At 36.1% G+C, this 19,991-nt stretch overlaps 1 protein-coding gene across 6 annotated transcripts in view; it reads left to right on the top strand.

Moving 5' to 3' along the window:
* The window catches only part of ASPH (aspartate beta-hydroxylase), a 219,549-nt gene that overhangs the window by 31,497 nt on the left and 168,061 nt on the right, over window positions 1–19,991 (top strand). For 4 of the 6 annotated variants that reach the window (XM_045075748.1, XM_045075745.1, XM_045075750.1 and 1 more), the window contains exons 2-3: window positions 5,977–6,126; window positions 9,561–9,629. In XM_045075748.1, the coding sequence (XP_044931683.1) occupies window positions 5,977–6,126; window positions 9,561–9,629 (219 nt within the window). Of the gene's footprint in view, window positions 1–5,976; window positions 6,127–7,644; window positions 7,690–9,560; window positions 9,630–19,991 lie in introns of all 6 variants that reach the window. The other 2 variants (XM_045075747.1, XM_045075744.1) reach the window with 1 other exon arrangement.

Raw genomic sequence — 19,991 nt, forward strand, 5'->3', positions numbered from 1 at the left:
TATTGTTTGGGTTAAAACTGGTTTAGGATCTAGCTGGCAAATTTTAGCTTTATTTTCAGTTGTGCACTCTTAAAAATATTTTTGGCTAAGTGCTTCGACCACATCTTCTGCATTTTCTATTTTAAACTACTGGAGACATGAACTTCTTATGGTAGCTAATTTTTTCATGGAGTAATCTGTCTTTAATCTGAATATGTTTTGGTGTCTTAAAATATCTTTTCGTATATTGTACTATCAGAGACTGCAGTTTACAAACTTCAGAAAAATGTACAAGTGGCCTTCCCTGGTTTTATAATTACAGTGAACTTAAAGAATGGTGTGTATTCAGATCTCAGATTATAGGAAATTTAAGGCCTGTGTGAGTCTCAGCCTATATTAGCGAGCACATTTAATTGGTTTAAGCAAAGCTTGACTCAGACTTTACCATATGTGGAAACTGACCAAATTTTTTTGAAGGGGGCATTATATGAAAAGTAAAGACAATAGGATTTTATTTTGTTTTTAAAATGGAATTATTAACTACAAATGTTCTTTAACAATGTGTCGAATTTACATTTTTGTTTTTTGGTTTTTTTTCCCCTTACTTTGTAGAGTGAGAATCTCTTTCCACTTAATTGAAAGTAAGCTACATTAGCTCATTATGGTTTTGCTTTGTTTTTCAATTTGTTTTGGACTTTTTATTTCTGTTTTTATTTGTCACATTAGATAACCCTACTAGATTGGTAGAAACTACCATAGTTCTGTTGTGGTGTATATGTTCACAAGCAGAACACCATCTCAAGACCTCAGATTTCTATAGCCTTCCCATCCTGCTCATTATGTTGAAATTTTATTTAAGGAAAAAAAAAAGATGTTATTCAGACAGCTTCCAACTCTCAGCTGCCTAAGTGGCCACTGGAAGGAGTCTATTATTAGTATAGAGAATATGAGTATTCCTGCTCTGAACATCGGTGTGAGTAAATGGTTGGAATGGGTCACTTGACTGTTCTGATAAAGTACTTCATGTCGCCATGATGAAGAATTTGAGATATGTATCTTCAGTTCTTTTATAAGACATTTCTCCCCTTTTCTGAGGATTATATAATCTGTGTAGTGAGTGAGGTAAGATAGGCGGTACTTCTGACGTACTGTTAACAGTTCTTGACTCCCAAATGCTGACATTTTGAACATGAAAAAATAATCAGTTTGATGAGTTGCTTGACAGTTTTTGTGCCTTTTTTTTTTGTCAAAATTTTAAAAGTGTGGGGTTTATGTGTAAATACGAACTTAGCAGCAAAACTCAGGCATGGTTGATTTGTAATTTAGTTTGTTGTAACTCAATTAAGTAATTGACTACCTCCTGTTCAGGTGCTGGGGTGTATCTTCTCTTTACTTTTTCTTCAACCAAATGAATAAAAGGACCTATTGTCCCTAGCCCACATTTTGTAGAGAGACACATTTCATTGCTCGCTGTGGTAATTTTCTGTGTTGGGTAGTATGTAACAACAGTTTTCTGATTTGGAGGTCATTACTTCTGCTGGGTCAACATGGAGAAAAATGAATCGTGTAGTTCTTGCCATATTCTTAACCCCATTTAAAAAAATCTTCCTGACTAATCCCTAGGACTATGGGTCAAATAATGAGTCAGAAAATGAAATGAAGACTCTTGGATTTATTCTAATCTTGGGAAATAGGGTTAACTGCTAGACATTGCTCCAGAATACCTTTGGAACAAAGTGCAGATTTAAGGGGCGCCTGGGTGGCTCAGTGGGTTAAGCCGCTGCCTTCGGCTCGGGTCATGATCCCAGGGTCCTGGGATCGAGCCCCACATCGGGCTCTCTGCTCAGCAGGGAGCCTGCTTCCCTCTCTCTCTCTGCCTGCCTCTCCATCTACTTGTGATTTCTCTCTGTCAAATAAATAAATAAAATCTTAAAAAAAAAAAAGTGCAGATTTAAGGTTTGCTTAAGGTGTTTTAAACTCTTTTGAAATGTTTATCTTGTTATGCTTTTTTCAGTTAATTGGACAGGAAATAATCTGCCCCTTGGGACTAGGTATACCATATTTAACAAAGTGACACATCACAGAAATATTATTTGGTGTCAAATAAAAAGTTCCCCTAACAGAGATGTCTTGGGAAAGAGTCCTTTCTATAATTTACCGTTTGTTCCTTTGTGGAATTAGTAAATATTAACAGCAATAAGATGAATAATACTAGAGTGACAATTTATTTGACATTAGAAAGGATAAAGTATTGCTAATATTTTCATATTCTAGCTATTTACCCTTTTGTTGACATTCATCTTTTAAAGTGATAAATTTGTTTGGTAAATAGTACTGTAAATGAAAAATATTTCTAAGATTTATTATACCTTTTTTGCATTCTTAAACAGTTTAAAATAATATTTTAATGACAGACTCAATCTGAAGGTCATCATTCCCTTGTACTTAAGATTACTTTAAGGGCAATTTAAGATTACTATCTTTTACTTTTTTTTTTTCTTTAAAGATTTTATTTATTTGACTGAGAGAAACATCAGGAGAGAGACCACAAGCAGAGGGAGTGGGAGAGGGAGAAGCAGGCTTCCTGCTGAGCAGGAAGGTGGACATGGGGCTCGATTCTGGGACTCTAGGATCATGATCTTAGCCAAAGTCAGATGCTTAACAGCTGAGCCATCCAGGTGCCCCAAGATTATTTTAAGGACAGTTCAAGATTTGCCTACAAGCATCAATCACAGTCACCCCCTGCCATTTAAGTTTTAAAATTCTTTGCTCTTGCTGCTGGTTTTCATACCTCCTACAGGCCTGCCTTCCAGCAGCAGCACTTTGTTGCTTGAACTCCTATAGGTGAGGTTGTCTTTAAGGTATATTCTTTAGTTTTGTGCAGTATGTTAGTATACTAGATCAGAGTTGTTAGAATCCTGTCTAAAACAAATTTAAGTCGATTCTAGGCAAAAGTATATTCTTTACTGTGTTTTGCTCCCCTTCCCCCCATTCCTGGTTTCTGCTATGGTGCATGCATTTATGTAACTTAAATTTAAAAAAAGAATTTTTGGTATTTGGTATTGCAGGTCCATAACTTAGATGAGTATTTGCTGAATTAATTTGGATAAATGAGTCTTTCCTTTTGAGAATTGTAGAAATTTTCCTTTTCCATTTCTGCTTTAAGAAAGAGAAATGGAGATAACTTGAACTTTGAATTCAGATAATTATTTTATTTCATTACAAGCTCATTTTAAATTATCAAATCCATATTTGGAGGTAAATAGATATTCCAGAAGACCTTTTTCTTATTATAATTAGTATTCTATATAAACAGGTATGTATGCATATATTTATATGCTATATAAAAATAGGGTTTTTTTTTTTTTTTAATGTATTTCATAGAGGCAAGGAGCAAGCACGAGTGGGGAGGGCAGGAGTAGCGGGAGAGAATTTCAAGCAGACTCTGTGCTGAGTGTGGAGCCAGACCCTGGGCCTCTGTCTCATGATCCTGAGATCATGACCTGAGCTGAAAGCAGGAGTTGGTTGCTTAACTGACTGAGACACCCAGGCACCCCAGAAATAAGGATTTTTTTTTAATACAGCATTGAAAATTATCTCCTATGCATCAGCGTTTTAACAAATTAAACCTGTAACATTGCTAGTGAATCTGTGGTGCTCCCCTGTCCCCACTTTTTTCTTTCAATTTTTAAAATTTTAGTGATGCTCTGTATTGTTCTTACAGTTTTTATGCTCAAGACACATAGAAGTATTGGAAATCATCATTTTCCCCCATTGACATTGCCAAAGTTTTCACCCAGTCTCCCCCTCCCATGGCTGTGTTCAGATACTGAAACAGTGAAGCCTGTTTTAAGTGGATTTAATATGCGACATTATAATCTATGCCCAGTAGGAACTTTTTTAATGTAAACATTATGATTTTGTGTAGCCATCTTTTAGGAGACTGCTAATAATAGATCTTACTAGAAACAGATTAGATGGTCATATGTTATTTGATAAGTATTCTTTTGTGAATTCACCCTATGACTATAAATCAGGCCCTTTTTGATAGGTCTGTTAATATTTAAAGAACATTAGAAAGAGAAATTGAGTTTTTCATTAAGAATGAAATTTGTCTTAGTCACATTTTTATAGACTTAAATATAGATATTTAGATAAAATGTATGTATTTGAGTGTGTATACTCACACATGGACTCGTTCTCAGACTGGTTTAGTTTTTTATGACCCCTTTTGAAAAGTTGAACTAGTGATTTGTTTAAAAAACTACATATCTTTTTAATAAGAAGAATTTCATTTCATTTTTTCTTCCTGAAGATTTGGCAGTATAGTCGCTTTGAGTCACTGAATACTACTATCAGTATTCTGTAATGAGAGCTGGATTTAGGGGTGAGAAAGCGGATTCTAGATTAGAGCTAGTGAGCTTTGTCAAAGTGATGTAATTCTCACGTGGGTCTGAGAACTCGGGACCAGGGAAGTCAGGGTTAATTCCTAGTCCTACCCAGCTTGTGCCTGGGACTTGGAGTAAACCATGTAATCTTTTTTCTATAAAACAGGGATAATGATTCTTGTCCTTACCCAGTGGTTCTGAACTAGGCACCACTCTTGTAGGGGACACTGGGATGAGTTTCAGAGTATTTTTGTCATCATCGGGGAGCTACTTAGCTTCCAGACCCGAGGAAGCCAGGGAGGCCAGCTGCCCTGCAGTGTGAGGGACAGTTGCACTGGAAAAGAGTTGTTCTGTAAAGACATCCAGAAATGCACTCTTGAGATACATTGACCAGCCCCTTGTGAGGGTCACGCACCACCATGCACGTGGGAGCACTTTGAACTACGCAGGCACGTGCTCAACAAAGAGAAGACAGTGTCCTGCTCTACCACCTCCTTGTTAACTTTTCCTTTTCTCAAAGTGCATTTGGGAATATGACATATCCTTCGAATAACATTATATTCCCTTTCAAGAGAAATTTGAATGCAGTCGTCCTTTCTTTTAAAGACAGCGTGGATCATTTTCTGTCAGTTTCACTTGCTTTCATTATTTTTGTTTACTTTGGCTGTAAGAAGCCTATTTCCAGAAGAATAGCAAACGTGATAAATGATACTCAGTGGACCACAGTATACAAAGCTGTGTCCTGCATTGAGATGGATGGTGAATGATGAGCCTTTCCCTGCTTCCTTAGGTCCCAGTGGGTCTTGTAAAGGAGGAGGACTTATGGACTGTTTTGCTTCTCTTCTTCCCTGATCTCTATTTCCTATAAATAGCCTCCTTCCTTCTTCTCTCTCTCTCTCTCGCTAAGAATATGGAGCCATTTTGGGGGGAGATATTTTCTGTGGCCCTCAACAGGCTTTTGAAGGTTCTCCAGAAACTAAATGGGTCAGAGAAAAGGATGTGGCCACATTTCTTGTGACTTCATGAAGTTGTTGATATGTGCTGAACTTTGGAGGAGGTTATATGTAAAGAAGTTAGAAGAAAGGTATACATACTACATAAAATATACATATTATGTCAACCTTTATTTAAAGGTTATTTAAAAAAAATTGTTCGCCAATGAGTGCTTTATTTTTTTTTTCATTATTTTGAGTAAGAGTTTTATATGTGTGGTGTTGAGTCTGAGTAGAATCGCTTCTTTTTCAAAATCTTTATTTTAGGGGCACCTGGGTGGCTCCACATTCAGCTCAGATCATGATCTCCAGGTCCTGGGATCCGGCCCCACATCGAGCTCCCAGCTCAGCGGAGAGTCTGCTTCTCCCTCTCCCTCTGCCTTTCTCCCTGCTTGTGTCCCCCTCCCCACCTCTTTCTTTCAAATAAAGAAATAAATAAATCTTGGGAAAAAATCTTTATTTTATGTAACATGTTTTGAGAATTAGATTGAAAACTGTTTTTGAAATGATTTATCATTGTAAGTACTTTCAAATTACTGGAGAAATAATTCAGCAAAAAGAGGTGTTCAATAAATGTCTTCTTCTATAATGACATTGTTTGTTTTATTTTTAAACAGAGACAAAGCATGGAGGACACAAAAACGGGAGGAAAGGAGGACTTTCTGGAAGTTCATTTTTCACGTGGTTTATGGTCATTGCATTGCTGGGCGTCTGGACTTCAGTAGCTGTCGTCTGGTTTGATCTTGTTGATTATGAGGAAGTTTTAGGTAAGGATTTTGGTATTGTTTCTTGTTTGAGTTTGTAAGTATGAAAGACATCCTTTAGTAATCTTAAAAATTTATTATTATTTTGGGGGTAATTTCTTTAGCCTTTCAGTTGTTCTCAACAGTGCAGGAACAAAAGGGGATGTTATCAGGGTTCCCTGGGAGTAGTGGCTTTTCAGCTTCTTCGAACATAATTTGTAGTAAAAATAAAAAATTAGTATTTATGTATGTATATTGCACAGAAAAGTTTTATCAAATAGTGCTTAACTCTTAGGAAATGCAGTACTGCATAATTTCTGTTCCATTGTATTGTATTATGAATTTTAAACATTCTTGGGCCACTGACTTTATGTCAGGACCCAATTTGCAAGACCCTACCTTAGAGAGCATTTAGAAGCACACCCCTTTGTCTTTGTTGGAATGAATCAGTGTGTGTGTGTGTGTGTGTGTGTGTGTAGGTCCTTTCTGTATGCTATTGAGGAGATTGCCATGTTTTTTTCTGATAGTTGTCTTCCTTTCTCCTATTTTTTGTTTTCTCTCCCCATAATCACTGCAGTTTTTCATGACTTTTTTTTTTTAATTTTTTATTTTTTATAAACATATATTTTTATCCCCAGGGGTACAGGTCTGTGAATCACCAGGTTTACACACTTCATGACTTTTTACATTAATGATTCTTTACCATTTTTGGAGTCATACTTTGAAGTCACAGTCTTTTTTTAAAGTTGAGATAAAATTTACATAACGTAAAAATCAACATTCGTAATATGTGAAAATGTACAGTTTATTCTTTTTAATATATTCCTCATGATCTAATTCAGAATATTTCCATCACCCCCCTTCCCCTCTCCTGGCAGACACTGATACACTTTCTATGTCTATGATTTTCTTACTCTTGACATTTCCTATAAATAGAATCATACAATATGGGTCCTTTTGTGTCTGCCTTTTTGCATTTAGCATACTGTTTTCAGGGTTCAGTACTTACTGCATTTTACAGCTGAATAGTATTCCATTGAATGGATACACACCACATTTTGCTTATCCATTCATCAGTAGTGGACCTTTGGGTTCTTTCTACTTTTTGGCTATTGTGAATACATGGTCTTCCTCTAATGATCCAGTGAAAAATATGGGCCCTGTCACTGAAAAAAAATGCACGCTCCTCTAGATGTACCACGTTGCATCGAAACCCACCCTGCCTTCCATAAAGCCTCTGCACTTCTGCTCTAGATGTTAGGTTACAGCCATCTTTCGGTGGGGGGAGACAAAACATGCTGTTGGATAATCCGCCGTTGAAATTTTTCATTATTTCTTAAACAGGAGTGTCTCTGGATAGATGATAGAGTAATAAAGGAAGAATTTTAGTTCGGAGACAAATTTCTGAGTACAGATCTGTGCTTTTGTTGACTTACACAGTGCTGTGTTGCTAAGGAACGTCTATTAGACAAATGAAGAGATTTAAAGTCTTTGTACTTTTAAGGGCAAGTTAACAATTTTCATGTTTTTACATGCACGCAGCCAAAGCAAAGGACTTCCGTTATAACTTATCGGAGGTACTTCAAGGTAGGCTATTAGAGGTACATTTTAAGTCTACTTGTGTCGGTCTCTAAAATCTCATCCTTATTCTACTAATTTAGTTATTCCCTGCATCTGAGAAAATAGGTGGTATAGGACCAATGTCCCCCTTTGAGTTTGTCAGAAAATATGGTCTTTTTAATGTTACTTGAGCTCTCTGCTATAGATCGCCTCCATTTGCCAATCAGCCCTTCTTATTTATATTTTCTTAGCCACAGAAGTGATAACTTCCTTATCTCTCGGTTATTGTTATTGTAATTATTTTTATTTTTAATTTATTTAGTTATTTATTTTTTTAAGATTTTATTTATTTATTTATTTGAGAGACAGAGATCACAAGTAGGTAGAGAGGCAGGCAGCAGGTAGCCTGATGTGGGACTTGATCCCAGGACCCTAGGATCATGATCTGATCCAAAGGCAGAGGCTTTAACCCACTAAGCCACTCAGGTGCCCCTTTATTTTTATTTTTAATGTGTATGTGTGTGCTTTTTATATCGGACTTCTACTTTGCTAGTTAACTATTTTCCTAAGTATAACGAGGGCTCTGGGAGGGTAAAGATTGCGCATAGCCACTCTACTTCACAAGTTCTGCCTGCTCTCCTGCAGTGTCTTAACTTACATCTTATTAAAGAGTTGGGAACAGTGCCGCAGATTGGTTTTTTCGTACTAAAGGCTCTGTCTGTGGATGCTGTTAAAAACACTGCTGTATATGATGTCTCCTCACAGCCACTGTCTAGTGCTGAGTTCTAAATGATGTTGATTTTAGGATTTTTTTTTTTTTAGGGAATTGAATGTATTTGACTTAAGTTTGGAGTGCTAAACATGGCAGTGCTCCTAGATGATAAAACCTTAAGATAACATTTTACTCTGCTTGAAGAGGAAAGGATATGGTAGTACTGTCTTCTCAAGTAGTTTGTTTTAAGCTTTGTGTGTTTTTCTTGGTAGTAGATAGCCAGTGCTAGTTAAGGTTTTTTGTTTGTTTGTTTGTTGTTTTGTTTTTTTAAAGGCTTTTTTAAAAGTTTTTTATTTCTTAAAGATTTTATTTATTTGACAGAGAGACAGCAAGAAAGGGAACACAAGCAGGGGAGTGGGAGAGGGAGAAGCAGGCTTCCTGCCAAGCAGGAAGCCTGACATGGGACTTGATCCCAGGATGCTGGGATCAGGACCTAAGCCAAAGGCAGACGCTTAATGACTGAGCCACCCAGGTGCCCCACTAGTTAAGTGTTAAGTGGGATAACTAAGATTATTTTTTTGACATTTCAGGAAGCTAGTCTTATTAACTATATTTCCAGAAGTCTTTTTTTTTCAAAGTTGATTAGTGATGTTTCTGTTATGAATCATTATTGTAAAATATAAAATTAATTGCCCTCATATTTTTAATATTTGATGTTATTTGTTTATATTTAGCCTTTATTTGAGGCTTGGTGGATGTTCTTTTTATTTTGAATATTGGTGGTGAGGAACTTTCATTACTGTAGAAGCATTACATTTTAATGTAACTGTTAGAAATCAAGAATGTTTCTTATATATGTGGAAATTTTTACCTCAACTGTTTTTGGTAACATAATAAAAAATTCATCTGAAACGATTAAATCAGGGGATTATTAAAACTTTAAGAAGATATTATCTCAGTTATAGTTCTTAGATTGTAAGGCAAACATTTCCTGAATCTGTCAGTGAATCCTCTTATCATTTTTAGGTAATATCTTCACTTAGCACTGCTTTTCAGGATTCAGAGAGCAAAGAATTGCATGGATTGGTAATATTTATGGCTGATGGTCAGGACTGCATTAAGGGGTAATACCTTATCAAACTCGTTTTCCCTTTTCTTCCCATCCATCTTTTCCTCCCTCTTGCAGGAAAACTAGGAGTCTATGATGCTGATGGTGATGGAGATTTTGATGTGGAAGATGCCAAAGTTTTACTAGGCAAGTAGCGTTTTCTTTTTTATTAATGGTGGTAAAATGCTGGAAAAACAGTATCTTTGCCTTGATAATATGTATGTCCAGTCACACACATTTTATGGATGATGTTTTCCCACTTCAATTCTGTATTTCATTCTTACTGAAATGGCTTAATTTTTTTTCCATGGACTTATATTTCAGCATACTTTTATAATAAATGGTTAAGTATAGACCTCTTGCACATATATTTTCAATAAGCCTAATTTCAGATCTGTGTTCAGATTTAAAGTACTTTCTATTCTGAACTTAATATCTGAACATATAGATAATGCACTAGCCCGTTTTCAAAGATGGTAATTATAGCCGCTCTTTAGCATCAGTTGGCGTAATTCACTTCCATTTGAAACTAAGTTTCTAAAGGCTTACGTAAATCCATTTTGAAATAAAATCATGGTAGCCAACATTTTAAAATGTCACATGCATGTTTTTAAAGGTAACATTAAAATATGAACCAGTAGTTTTTTGGCCGGGTTTCATTATTTTAGAAATCTTGAGCCCTTCTCTTTCTATCACCAGAATTACCTATCTTTATCATTGAGATATTTTGTGTAATGTATCAACATGTGATATTCCCTCATTTGTTTTAAAATGCTACCTTCCTAGAAGGGATAATGCTGATTTTTAATACGCAAGCTTTGTGTAATCTGGCCTGGTGAGATGTGTGTTTCTGCTTGTTAAAGAGCATCACTTCCTTTTCTTTACTATTAGTAAAGAGTGTATGTTAGTATAGTAGTATAGTATTAGTATAGTAGTGTTACATGTATGCTATGTTACATGTATACTATTAATATAGTAGTGTTACATGTATTAAAATCTTATATACTAAAGTATTTAGAAAAATAACAAATACATCATGGTACTCTATACCATGCTTACCAGAATAATGGTGCAGAGAAATTCAACTTGGACCCACAATTTTGTGTTTATTTTATGGATATGAAAAAAATGAGAGGGTATCACATCTATAACCAATGAAACAATTTTTGGTAGATTAATCTTAACCTCCTTATAAAATAGTAAGTTCTAAATATGGAAAAAAGGGTTTTAGTTGTGATTAAATGTAATTTAGCTTCTCAATTTTGACTTTATGTTTTCTTATTACTTCTCAGTGGGAATTATGTTTGCTACTTAACAGTGGAAGCTTACTCTTTTTTTTTTTTTTTAAGATTTTATTTATTTATTTGACAGACAATGATCACAAGTAGGCAGAGAGGCAGGCAGAGAGAGAGAGAGAGAGGAGGAACAGGCTCCCTGCTGAGCAGAGAGCCCGATGCGGGACTCGATCCCAGGACCCTGAGATCATGACCCGAGCCGAAGGCAGTGGCTTAACCCACTGAGCCACCCAGGTGCCCTGGAAGCTTACTCTTGATGAATTTTTTTTTTTTTCCTGTCTTAATCTTAATGGAATTTTTTATGTAATTTTGTCATTACATATCTAAATTTTTCTTTGGATATAGTAAATCCTCAGAAGACTATAATCCTAGACATGAAAAAGAAGTAAGATATATAGAATTTAACCTATCAGAATGATGCTAATTTGCTTGCCTATAAGTGGTTTATTGTTCCACTTACTACTTTGCTTTAAATGATGAATTCTGAATAGTGAACCTTGTTCATTTTAAAGATAACTTCATGTGGTCCATGTTTCCTCACTTATAGAAATAATATTCTCATCTGCTATATTTTGTTGTTTTTTTTTCTTTTTTTTGGCTTAAAATCAGCTATGTGGTATGTCAGGAAATATCAACTATTAAAAATTGAAATGTTATTTCTTCTATAGCCCACACTGTTTTCTATAGAAAACTTAAATTAGGAACTTGATTTTTAATATTTTAATAGATTATAAGAGTTTATTTCCTATAAGGTTTTTAAGCAACCATTAAGAGGTTAATTAATTGTATCTTTGAACATTGCCATTTGCAGTAGACATGTATTTGCTATGGGCAAATCATAACTTTTTCCTTTTGCAAGAATTATATATTTGGAGTGAGAACCAAATTTGGTGAATCTCAGAGTTCATTTTGATAATTTGACTATTAAATGCATAAAGGCTAAAGTAAATGATTTTATCATATTTTATCATATAAAGGTACTAATTCATAGTTAGCTTGTGGCTTCACAGTTAGCTGGAACAAACCAAAGGTGAACTGTCAGGCTCACTTAGGTCCTCTGATCTTATTTCTATAATAATTGAGTTCTCTGCATGAAATACTGGCTTGCCTGGAATTGAATTTTATGACTAAAGGTCTTGCCTAGTTTAGTGAGGTTATTGTAGCTTAGTTGTGCCTCTCTTACTCGCAGGAGTTTGCAAAGAGAGCCTGGTGAAATTCTTGGGGACATTAACGGGCTCTGTATGTTCAGGGAGAGGTTATGCGGAAGCAAATTCAGTGAGCGTGTACCCAAAAAGAAGCAAGGCTTCCTCGGTGCATTTTCACTGGAGAGGCAGCTCAGAGGTAAGGGCTTTGGATTAAGGCACCAGGAAACCAAAGGGCAGACTCAGGTAGGAAGCTAGAGATTAGGGGAGAGCTTGTTGTAACTGTTGAAATAGCTGAGCTTGTATTAACAGTTGAAATATGCTGAGCTTTACTATGTTCAACATTTCTTTGATGAGTATTTCCTTCTCATTCTTAAATTTGCATAATCTAAATCTTATCAATTTGAGGAAGTGTACACTTTCATATTTATATTTCATATTTTAAGGTTTGGCTTTTCTTTTGAAATACCAAGAGAATGAAATATGTTTGAGTAAATCAAGATATTCTGAACAGCCGTCATTAATTTTATTTCATTGTTTCTGGCCATGGTGCTTATGATATACTTTGAAAATATTCTAAACCTTTCCTAGTTTACATAGCTACCTACTTCTGTGGTCAAATTATTAGAATAAATTATCTCTGATATCAGTTTGGGTTATTGAAAACTACATTGTTGGAAATTGTATTCTTTGAAAACTTGTTTCCCAAATAAAATCAACAGGAAAATGCAGGTACCAGTTGCTAAGAGTAACATCCTTTTCGAGTAATGCCACCCAAGGATTGCATGATTGTCCTTTTGTCTGTGACTAGCACCTTGCTGGCCCCATGTCAGGTGTGGCTGGAGAACAAAAGGGAAGCCGGTCAACAATTCCTAGAACCTTGGTAAGCATCTGTAGACCAGACAGATGCATAAGTGAACTGGATCTTGTCCACTCAGAGATGCTCACACCCTGCCCTTGGGGTCAGGCCTGCTCTTAGAGACTAAGGAATTACATACCCAGAGTAATTCCTTTTTCTGTTTGGTATTTGGTAATATTTTTGTCTTAAGAACCACAGGAAGGTTGCATTGTTCAGGTACTTTTGCATATTTGTTGAATCCTTCAGCTTGTCATACTGAAGGCTGGTAAAGTTTTATATTTGATACTTAGAAGTACTAATATTTGAAAATAGAGGAAAAAATAAACATGTTTATTATAAATATACAGCTATAGTGGTTTTTTTTTTTAAAGATTTTATTTGTTTATTTGATAGAGAGAGATCACAAGTAGGCAGAGAGGCAGGCAGAGGGAGAGGGGGAAGCAGGCTCCTTGCTGAGCAGAGAGCCTGATTTGGGGCTCGATCCCAGGATGCTGAGATCATGACCTGAGCTGAAGGCAGAGGCTTAACCCACTGAGCCACCCAGGCACCCCAGTTATTTATAATGTTTTAAGGCAGGAAGTAGAAAGAATGTTATTCCCGCAGAGATTTCAGTGGGAATACAGATCTCCTCTGTTCATAGTACTTGTCAACTGTTAAATTCAGTGAAAAAATAATCCAGTTGTGTCAACAAATAATTTAAATACCAAAAATACTAACTGGAGTTTATTTTCTCCCCCTGACCCCCATACTTGAACAATGATATGGTGTAGTTCTTCCGTGCACTGAAGTGGGGATAAAACATTGTATACTTTAATATTTATGCTAGCTGTCTTACTGTTGTACCTTACCTGCCAATCTTGATTCCTGGCTCTTACACTACATGGAGAAATGTTGAGTTGCCAAAGCCCAGCCTACTGAGTGAGGTGGTTATCATCAAGAAAGCTCTCAAGTCATGTTTACATTTCTTACAGGCAGAACTTTCTACCCTGTGTTTTTTTCTCTTTCAGAATTACAGGTCTTGTTATATAGGGCTTGGCTGTATTGGTAGATTTTTATATTTACTGGGCTGAGAGATGTTTCTTACCCAAAGCCAGTTCTAAACAGGAAAAAAAAAAAAAAAAAAAGATAAAACCAATACATACTTTGTTTTCTTTACATCGTGGTGGCCCATTTTGGGAATAATATTTAAAAAAACAACAGGAGTCATGGATCTTTTTAGTCGAAGCTAACTTCTTGGGCTTATGGGAAGAGAGCTTTAAATATTCCTGTTGCAAATGACTGGCTGGGGCCTTGGTCAAATTTAATATTGGTTAGCAGAGTGAATTATTACTAATAGCTGACTCTTAGTGGTCAGAATTATAGGGCCATGAGTAAGTAGCCAGAGTACTGAAAAGCTAACATTTGGTAGTGGGAACATTTGATTATCTGACATAATTTGAATAAATTTTATGTTCATCTGTGAATGCTATAAACAGTAATCTTGCTAGTCATATTAATCCCAGAGTTTCTTAAGTAAACTCTATGTCTGAAGGGGAAAAATGTAAGGAAATGAACCTTTTTATTTTCTTCTATGAATATTTATTGATATATGTAAATGCTTATATAATCAACTCTCGATAATATCTGGTTGGTAAATCAGCAAACATGGAGGCTGTCCAGAAGGATCTTTTTACCCTCATATTACTTTTATTCGTTCTTCCCATTTACATTAATCAGTCAATTTTGGCGAATACAGTTTTGTTTTGGGGCTGTAGATTCTCTAATGAGGGAAAGGCAAACCTGGCTAGGGGCTGGTAGGAGTGGCAAGGATTGGTGGAATTGTGCCTTTCCTGCAGTACATGATTGAGAGTTGATTGTAAGGTGTGGATCTTAATCGGTTTCTTTGTTTTCCGAAGTTACCTTTTCTGTTAACGTCTGTGACCGTGATGCACGTCCTTTTTGAGATCACTCTTCCTCAGCTTCTTTTTTCCACCTAACTGCTCTCCTTCTTTTCTCTTTCTCTCTTCCTTTATTCTTATGTAGGCCTGACCAAAGATGGCAGTAATGAAAATATTGATTCTCTTGAGGAAGTCCTTAATATTTTAGCAGAGGAAAGTTCAGATTGGTTTTATGGTTTCCTCTCATTTCTCTATGATATAATGACTCCCTTTGAAATGCTAGAAGAAGAAGAAGAAGAAAGCGAAACCGCAGATGGTGTTGATGGTACGTCACAGAACGAAGGGGTTCAGGGCAAGACTTGTGTCATTTTGGATTTACATAACCAGTAACTTTGATTCAGGGACTGAAGTCATTGGCTTATGAAAACCTGCAGCAGTGTCCTGTTTCTTTCTTTCCTTTGCTCACCCAGGGCTTCACGAGCAGTGGGGCAGCTGTGATCAAACCGTATAAGGCAACCATGTGATCTTTCTCCCCAGTCCAGCTCCTAGCTAGTCCCTTGCTTGGCTCCCCCACTTCTAGTGAAGAAAGTGGCATTCCTCATTCTTGTAGTAGTCTGCAAAGTGCATTGAGAATGATATTCTTGGTGGTATAATTGGTTTCTGTATCGTTTTGTTTCAACTTATGTTGTATTCACAGCACTAAATTTAGAAGCTTCATAGCAAATTGTTTTGTGATTAACCCTTGATGCTTGTCTTTCTAACACACTATTAATTGAGATGATTATAATGGACTTGATTATAAAAATGTTTCCAGCATGATTCATAAATTAAATGATTCTCTGTTGATCTTTAAGATGACTGATGTGTAAAGTGATGGTTCTTTAACATGCTGATATTTTTTATTGTAATTTGTTTAGCTTAACTGATTTGTCAGGTTAATACAAATTTCAGTGTAAAATTCTGTACTAATGGTGCTTTTAAAATAATTTGAAAATAACCCCATGTTTTTGCCTTAGGGTAGTGAAACTACTGTATTCAGATAGTAGTAGGTCTGAATATTTGTCTATGAAAGCAAAATTTATTTTTAATTTTATTTCCAAATATACATCCAGAGAAAGTAATTTGTATTTTTTTTAAGCAGGCATATTACACAAGAGGGAAAATGTGAATATGTATCTTAAATAATGCTGTACATATTAAAATTATTCATCCTAAATAAGTCTTTTTTCATTTTTTTCCATGTATCTCCTTATTAAGTGGCTATCACCCTCGGCTTAGGTAGAACAATGGTTTTTAGATTTATAGATTTACTTAAGTGGTAATTCTTTTCAGGAGAATAAATCTTTTGCCATTTGAAGACCTTAAAAAGCATTTTTGAATCAGTTCATTTAAAATGAGTTTGCTTCAGTAATAGCAAAAGGAATTATGTTAACCTTATATAACATGCATTCATAAAATGAGATTTCATCTGTTTCCTTACCGCTTGAAAGCGATTAGGACCTCTGGTTTCTGCTACCATTTTAGGGAGTGCAGTTTTGTGTTTTTAAATCTCTGAGCCTCTAGGAAATTTAACTTGGCTTTGATTCCTCATTGAGCTGAAAATTTGAATATATTTCTATTTTTGAACATTTTTATGTATTTAACTCTAGTAATTTCTTCTTTTCAAATATTCATTCCTTGCGTTTTAATATATAACCAAGTTGCTTTCAGTAAGTGGAGAAGTCACGCATTTTTTTCAGAGGGGAACATGACAAATTTAGTTTTTCTGTTGGCAATCAGGACCCTAGGCTATCCAGCTATTTGTATTTATTTGACGGAAATCACAAGTAAGCAAAGAGGCAGGCAGAGAGAGGAGGAAGCAGGCTCCCTGCTGAGCAGAAAGCCCAATGTGGGCTTCTATCCCAGGACCCGGGGATCATGACCTGAGCCGGAGGCAGAGGCTTTAACCCACTGAGCCCCCAGGCGCCCCCAACTATTTGTAAGTATGTATCATAACTCAGCCATAGCCAGAGAGTTTAAAGTATCAAATGAGAACTGGGGGAAACACATCCGTTTCCCCCTTTGTTCTCGACTTATATGTGTCAGAAGAAACTGCAACTTGCTCATCTTAAAAAGCATTATTTTAAAGCTACTTTTGCATATGGCTGCACACGATGTACATCGGACAGTTACATGGCTAGTAAAACTCTAGTTTGTCTTTCCCTGATTACTCAGGGAGTATGTTTCATTCTGTTCATGTTTCTGACAGTGAAAAGCTTCAGATTTTGAAATGTTAATATCCTGGAACACAAAAGTATGATTTTAGTAATGTTCTTTTTGAAAGTTTATGTCTTTGTGCATATTGATTGTGTCTTCCACTCTGAGCAGAGTACTGTGAAATACCAACTTTCATTAGGTTTAATTTAAAAAAAGTTTTGGGCCTCTCTCAATGAAATTCACATAGCCAGGTGTCTGAGATGTATCTTTTAAAGCAGTCTTGTTTTTCTGTGCTTCATTACTACTAACTCTAGAATATTTGTGATGAGTTCGAGAAATAAATGAACTAAATTTGCATGTTAAGATGTTTGCAATCATTAATTTCTCATCAGGCTCTTTTTTTTGTCATGGTAATGATACTAATGCATGTTTTATGTACAGAAATTAATTATGCTTTATTTTTGTAAGTGAAAAATAATGACATGAAGAGATAATTTTCTTTTTATCTAGTACCCCATCACTAGTCAGCCCTGTTGAAAAGTCTCCGAGGAACGTAAAACCTAGGGAGCTGGTGAACCCCTGACTTCTGTGACTTCCTTCAACTTGTAGCAAAGACTTGTTTTTGTGAGAAAAAAATAAAGTTGTTTGCAAAACTAGTGTAGAGTATTTTGAAGCTGATCAAAATTACTTCGCTTAAATTTTATTTATTGTATCTTTGATTTTTAATTTTTCTAACGATTTATTGTTTCATTTTCATTTCATAGTATAAATATTTCCCTAGTTTTATGCCTTTTAAGCTTATTAGAAAGGCAAAATTCTGTACATTTGAGTACTGATTTGTAGTTGAATGGAGTTTGGAGTTGTATCACATTTACTCTGCTTTTCTAACTTAAAACACCCAGAACTTGGCAGCATGAACTCTGTATACAGATGTCATCTTGCCTCCTCAGACCTGGCCCACTTGTTTCTTGAGACCCATTGCTATGTGTCCAGTTTTGTTCTCTGAAGTTTGGCTCAAAAACAAGAAAGTGGCACTCTGGGTGTTTCTTTTCTGCACTGTAGCTTCCTTCAGGCCTGATTTTCTCCGAGACAGGAGTGGTGGGGTATGAGTCAGTTGGAGAGCCATCTTCTGGGTGCTGGTCGTATTGAATCCCTGAGGCCTTGCCACCAGCTTGCTGTTTGGGAGAATCACGTCAATGCTTCGGGCATAATGGAATGCTGGGTGATCCTGCCTTTTCATCTTGTACTCGATTCTTCTGGGAATTACCTACCTGTCTCATAGAGCTGTATCCAAACATGTGAGACAACTTTTCTGCTTGCATTCTGGTTTGTTTTTATTTACAGTTAGCTAGACTGAATAAAATGTTTCTGTGTACCCTGACAAAGCTTTGGAGAATTCTCAAAAGCAACTGTAGGCATAGGCAGCTATTCTTAATTTGATTGATTCCTTGGTAGATAACACCTTTTGGTGATTGATACCATGATCTTTTCTTTTTTCTTTCTTTCTTTCTTTTTTTTTTTTTAAAGATTTTATTTATTTATTTGACAGAGCACAAGTAGGCAGAGAGGCAGGCTGAGAGAGAGAGGAAAGCAGGGTCCCTGCTGAGCAAGAGCCCAATGCGGGGCTCAATCCCAGGACCCTGAGATCATGACCTGAGCTGAAGGCAGAGGCTTTAACCCACTGAGTCACACAGGCACCCTCATGATCTTTTCTAAATAAGATCCCGGTCTACAAAATAAGTAGTTTTCTGTGATTTGGGCTGTGGAATTTTCTTTGATTACAATGCATTATTTGGAGAGTTTTCATGAAATTCACTGACTCAGACTCTGTTAGCACAAGTTGATTGACATAATTGTATGCCAAACAGTTTGCTTCTGATATTTGTTGATCCTTATATAACCAAGTGTAATACATTGGAGTAGATATTAACTAGACTGTGAGGTCCTGAAGTTAGGAACCAAGTCTTAGGCTTCATTTGAATCCCTCTTCAAACCTGAGTCCAACATAGAATATTTATTAAATATTTGCTGGGGTTATTAGTCTTGAGTGATAACCTGGGAAGTTACCCATTGTCTAAGAAAACATGGATGCTTTTATTTTTTAAACCAACTTAAATAAGTGAAAAAATTATTGGACCTTTTTCCCCCAAGAGAAAGGATATTTTGAATTTCATATGGGAAACTGACCTATGCTAACTGATGTCTTCTGATGAGCTTTCTGGTGAGCTTTCCAGGGTCTTTTATGTTCCTATTTGAGTCTGCTTCTTCATGCAAACTTCCGTCTCTGGATGTCATCCCTTCCTAAACTTGGAGTCATTCCCTTTTCTTATGTTCCAATCTTCCCTTCCCCACTTATCGTAGAATATTGGAAGGTTTGTAGCTTTCTTTTTTCAAAAATGTCTGTGATAATATTGTTACACTTATATTTAAAGATAAAAAGGAAATTGGTGTAGTTAGTGCACTGGCATGCCTTTTAGCCAAACATTCTAGAGCTACAGTCTGCCTAGAGCAGAGAACTGTTACTGGGGCATTTGGGACCTTTCTTTTTTATTATTATTATAATTGTTATTTTTGCTACCGGTAGTCAGTGTTGAAATAAATTGTGATGGTTCAGTATGGGAAGGAGGAAGATGAGAAACTGAAGCTCAGGGTGACTCACGGGTCTCACTAGGGACTGGTTGTGATGGAAGTGACCAGAGTACTAAGTGATACCCAGCCGACCAAGTGTATGGCCAGCTCTCGGGAAACCTGTAGTAGCTACTTAGGTTTCTGTAACAGAGCCAGTCCTCTAAAATTATGTCTGTTGCACAGGTCCAACCATTGGCTTAATGATTCAGCATTTTACTTTGATACAGAACATTTCATCTTGAAAATGTGTGTGGGATAGTAACTCTGGGGCCGTTGCCAAAATAACATTAATTACTCTTAGGCAACTCATGTTTTAAGGGCAGAACATAAGACCTGTTTTTAAAAATTCCTGTTAAAAAATTCTCAAAAAGCTAACAGAGCTATTAACATTGATTACCTTAAAAACTGTGAGAGTAACCATATGGCGATAGGAGGTAAAGAACATAATGATTACTTCTTTGCCATTCCCTTTGGCTGCAGCCACTTCCTGATGCTTTTTTGATGACTGCCTT

The sequence above is a fragment of the Mustela putorius genome, unplaced genomic scaffold (genome assembly GCF_011764305.1).
Source record: "Mustela putorius furo isolate JIRA1106 unplaced genomic scaffold, ASM1176430v1.1 tig00000151_pilon_pilon_pilon, whole genome shotgun sequence".
Lineage (NCBI taxonomy): Eukaryota > Metazoa > Chordata > Mammalia > Carnivora > Mustelidae > Mustela > Mustela putorius.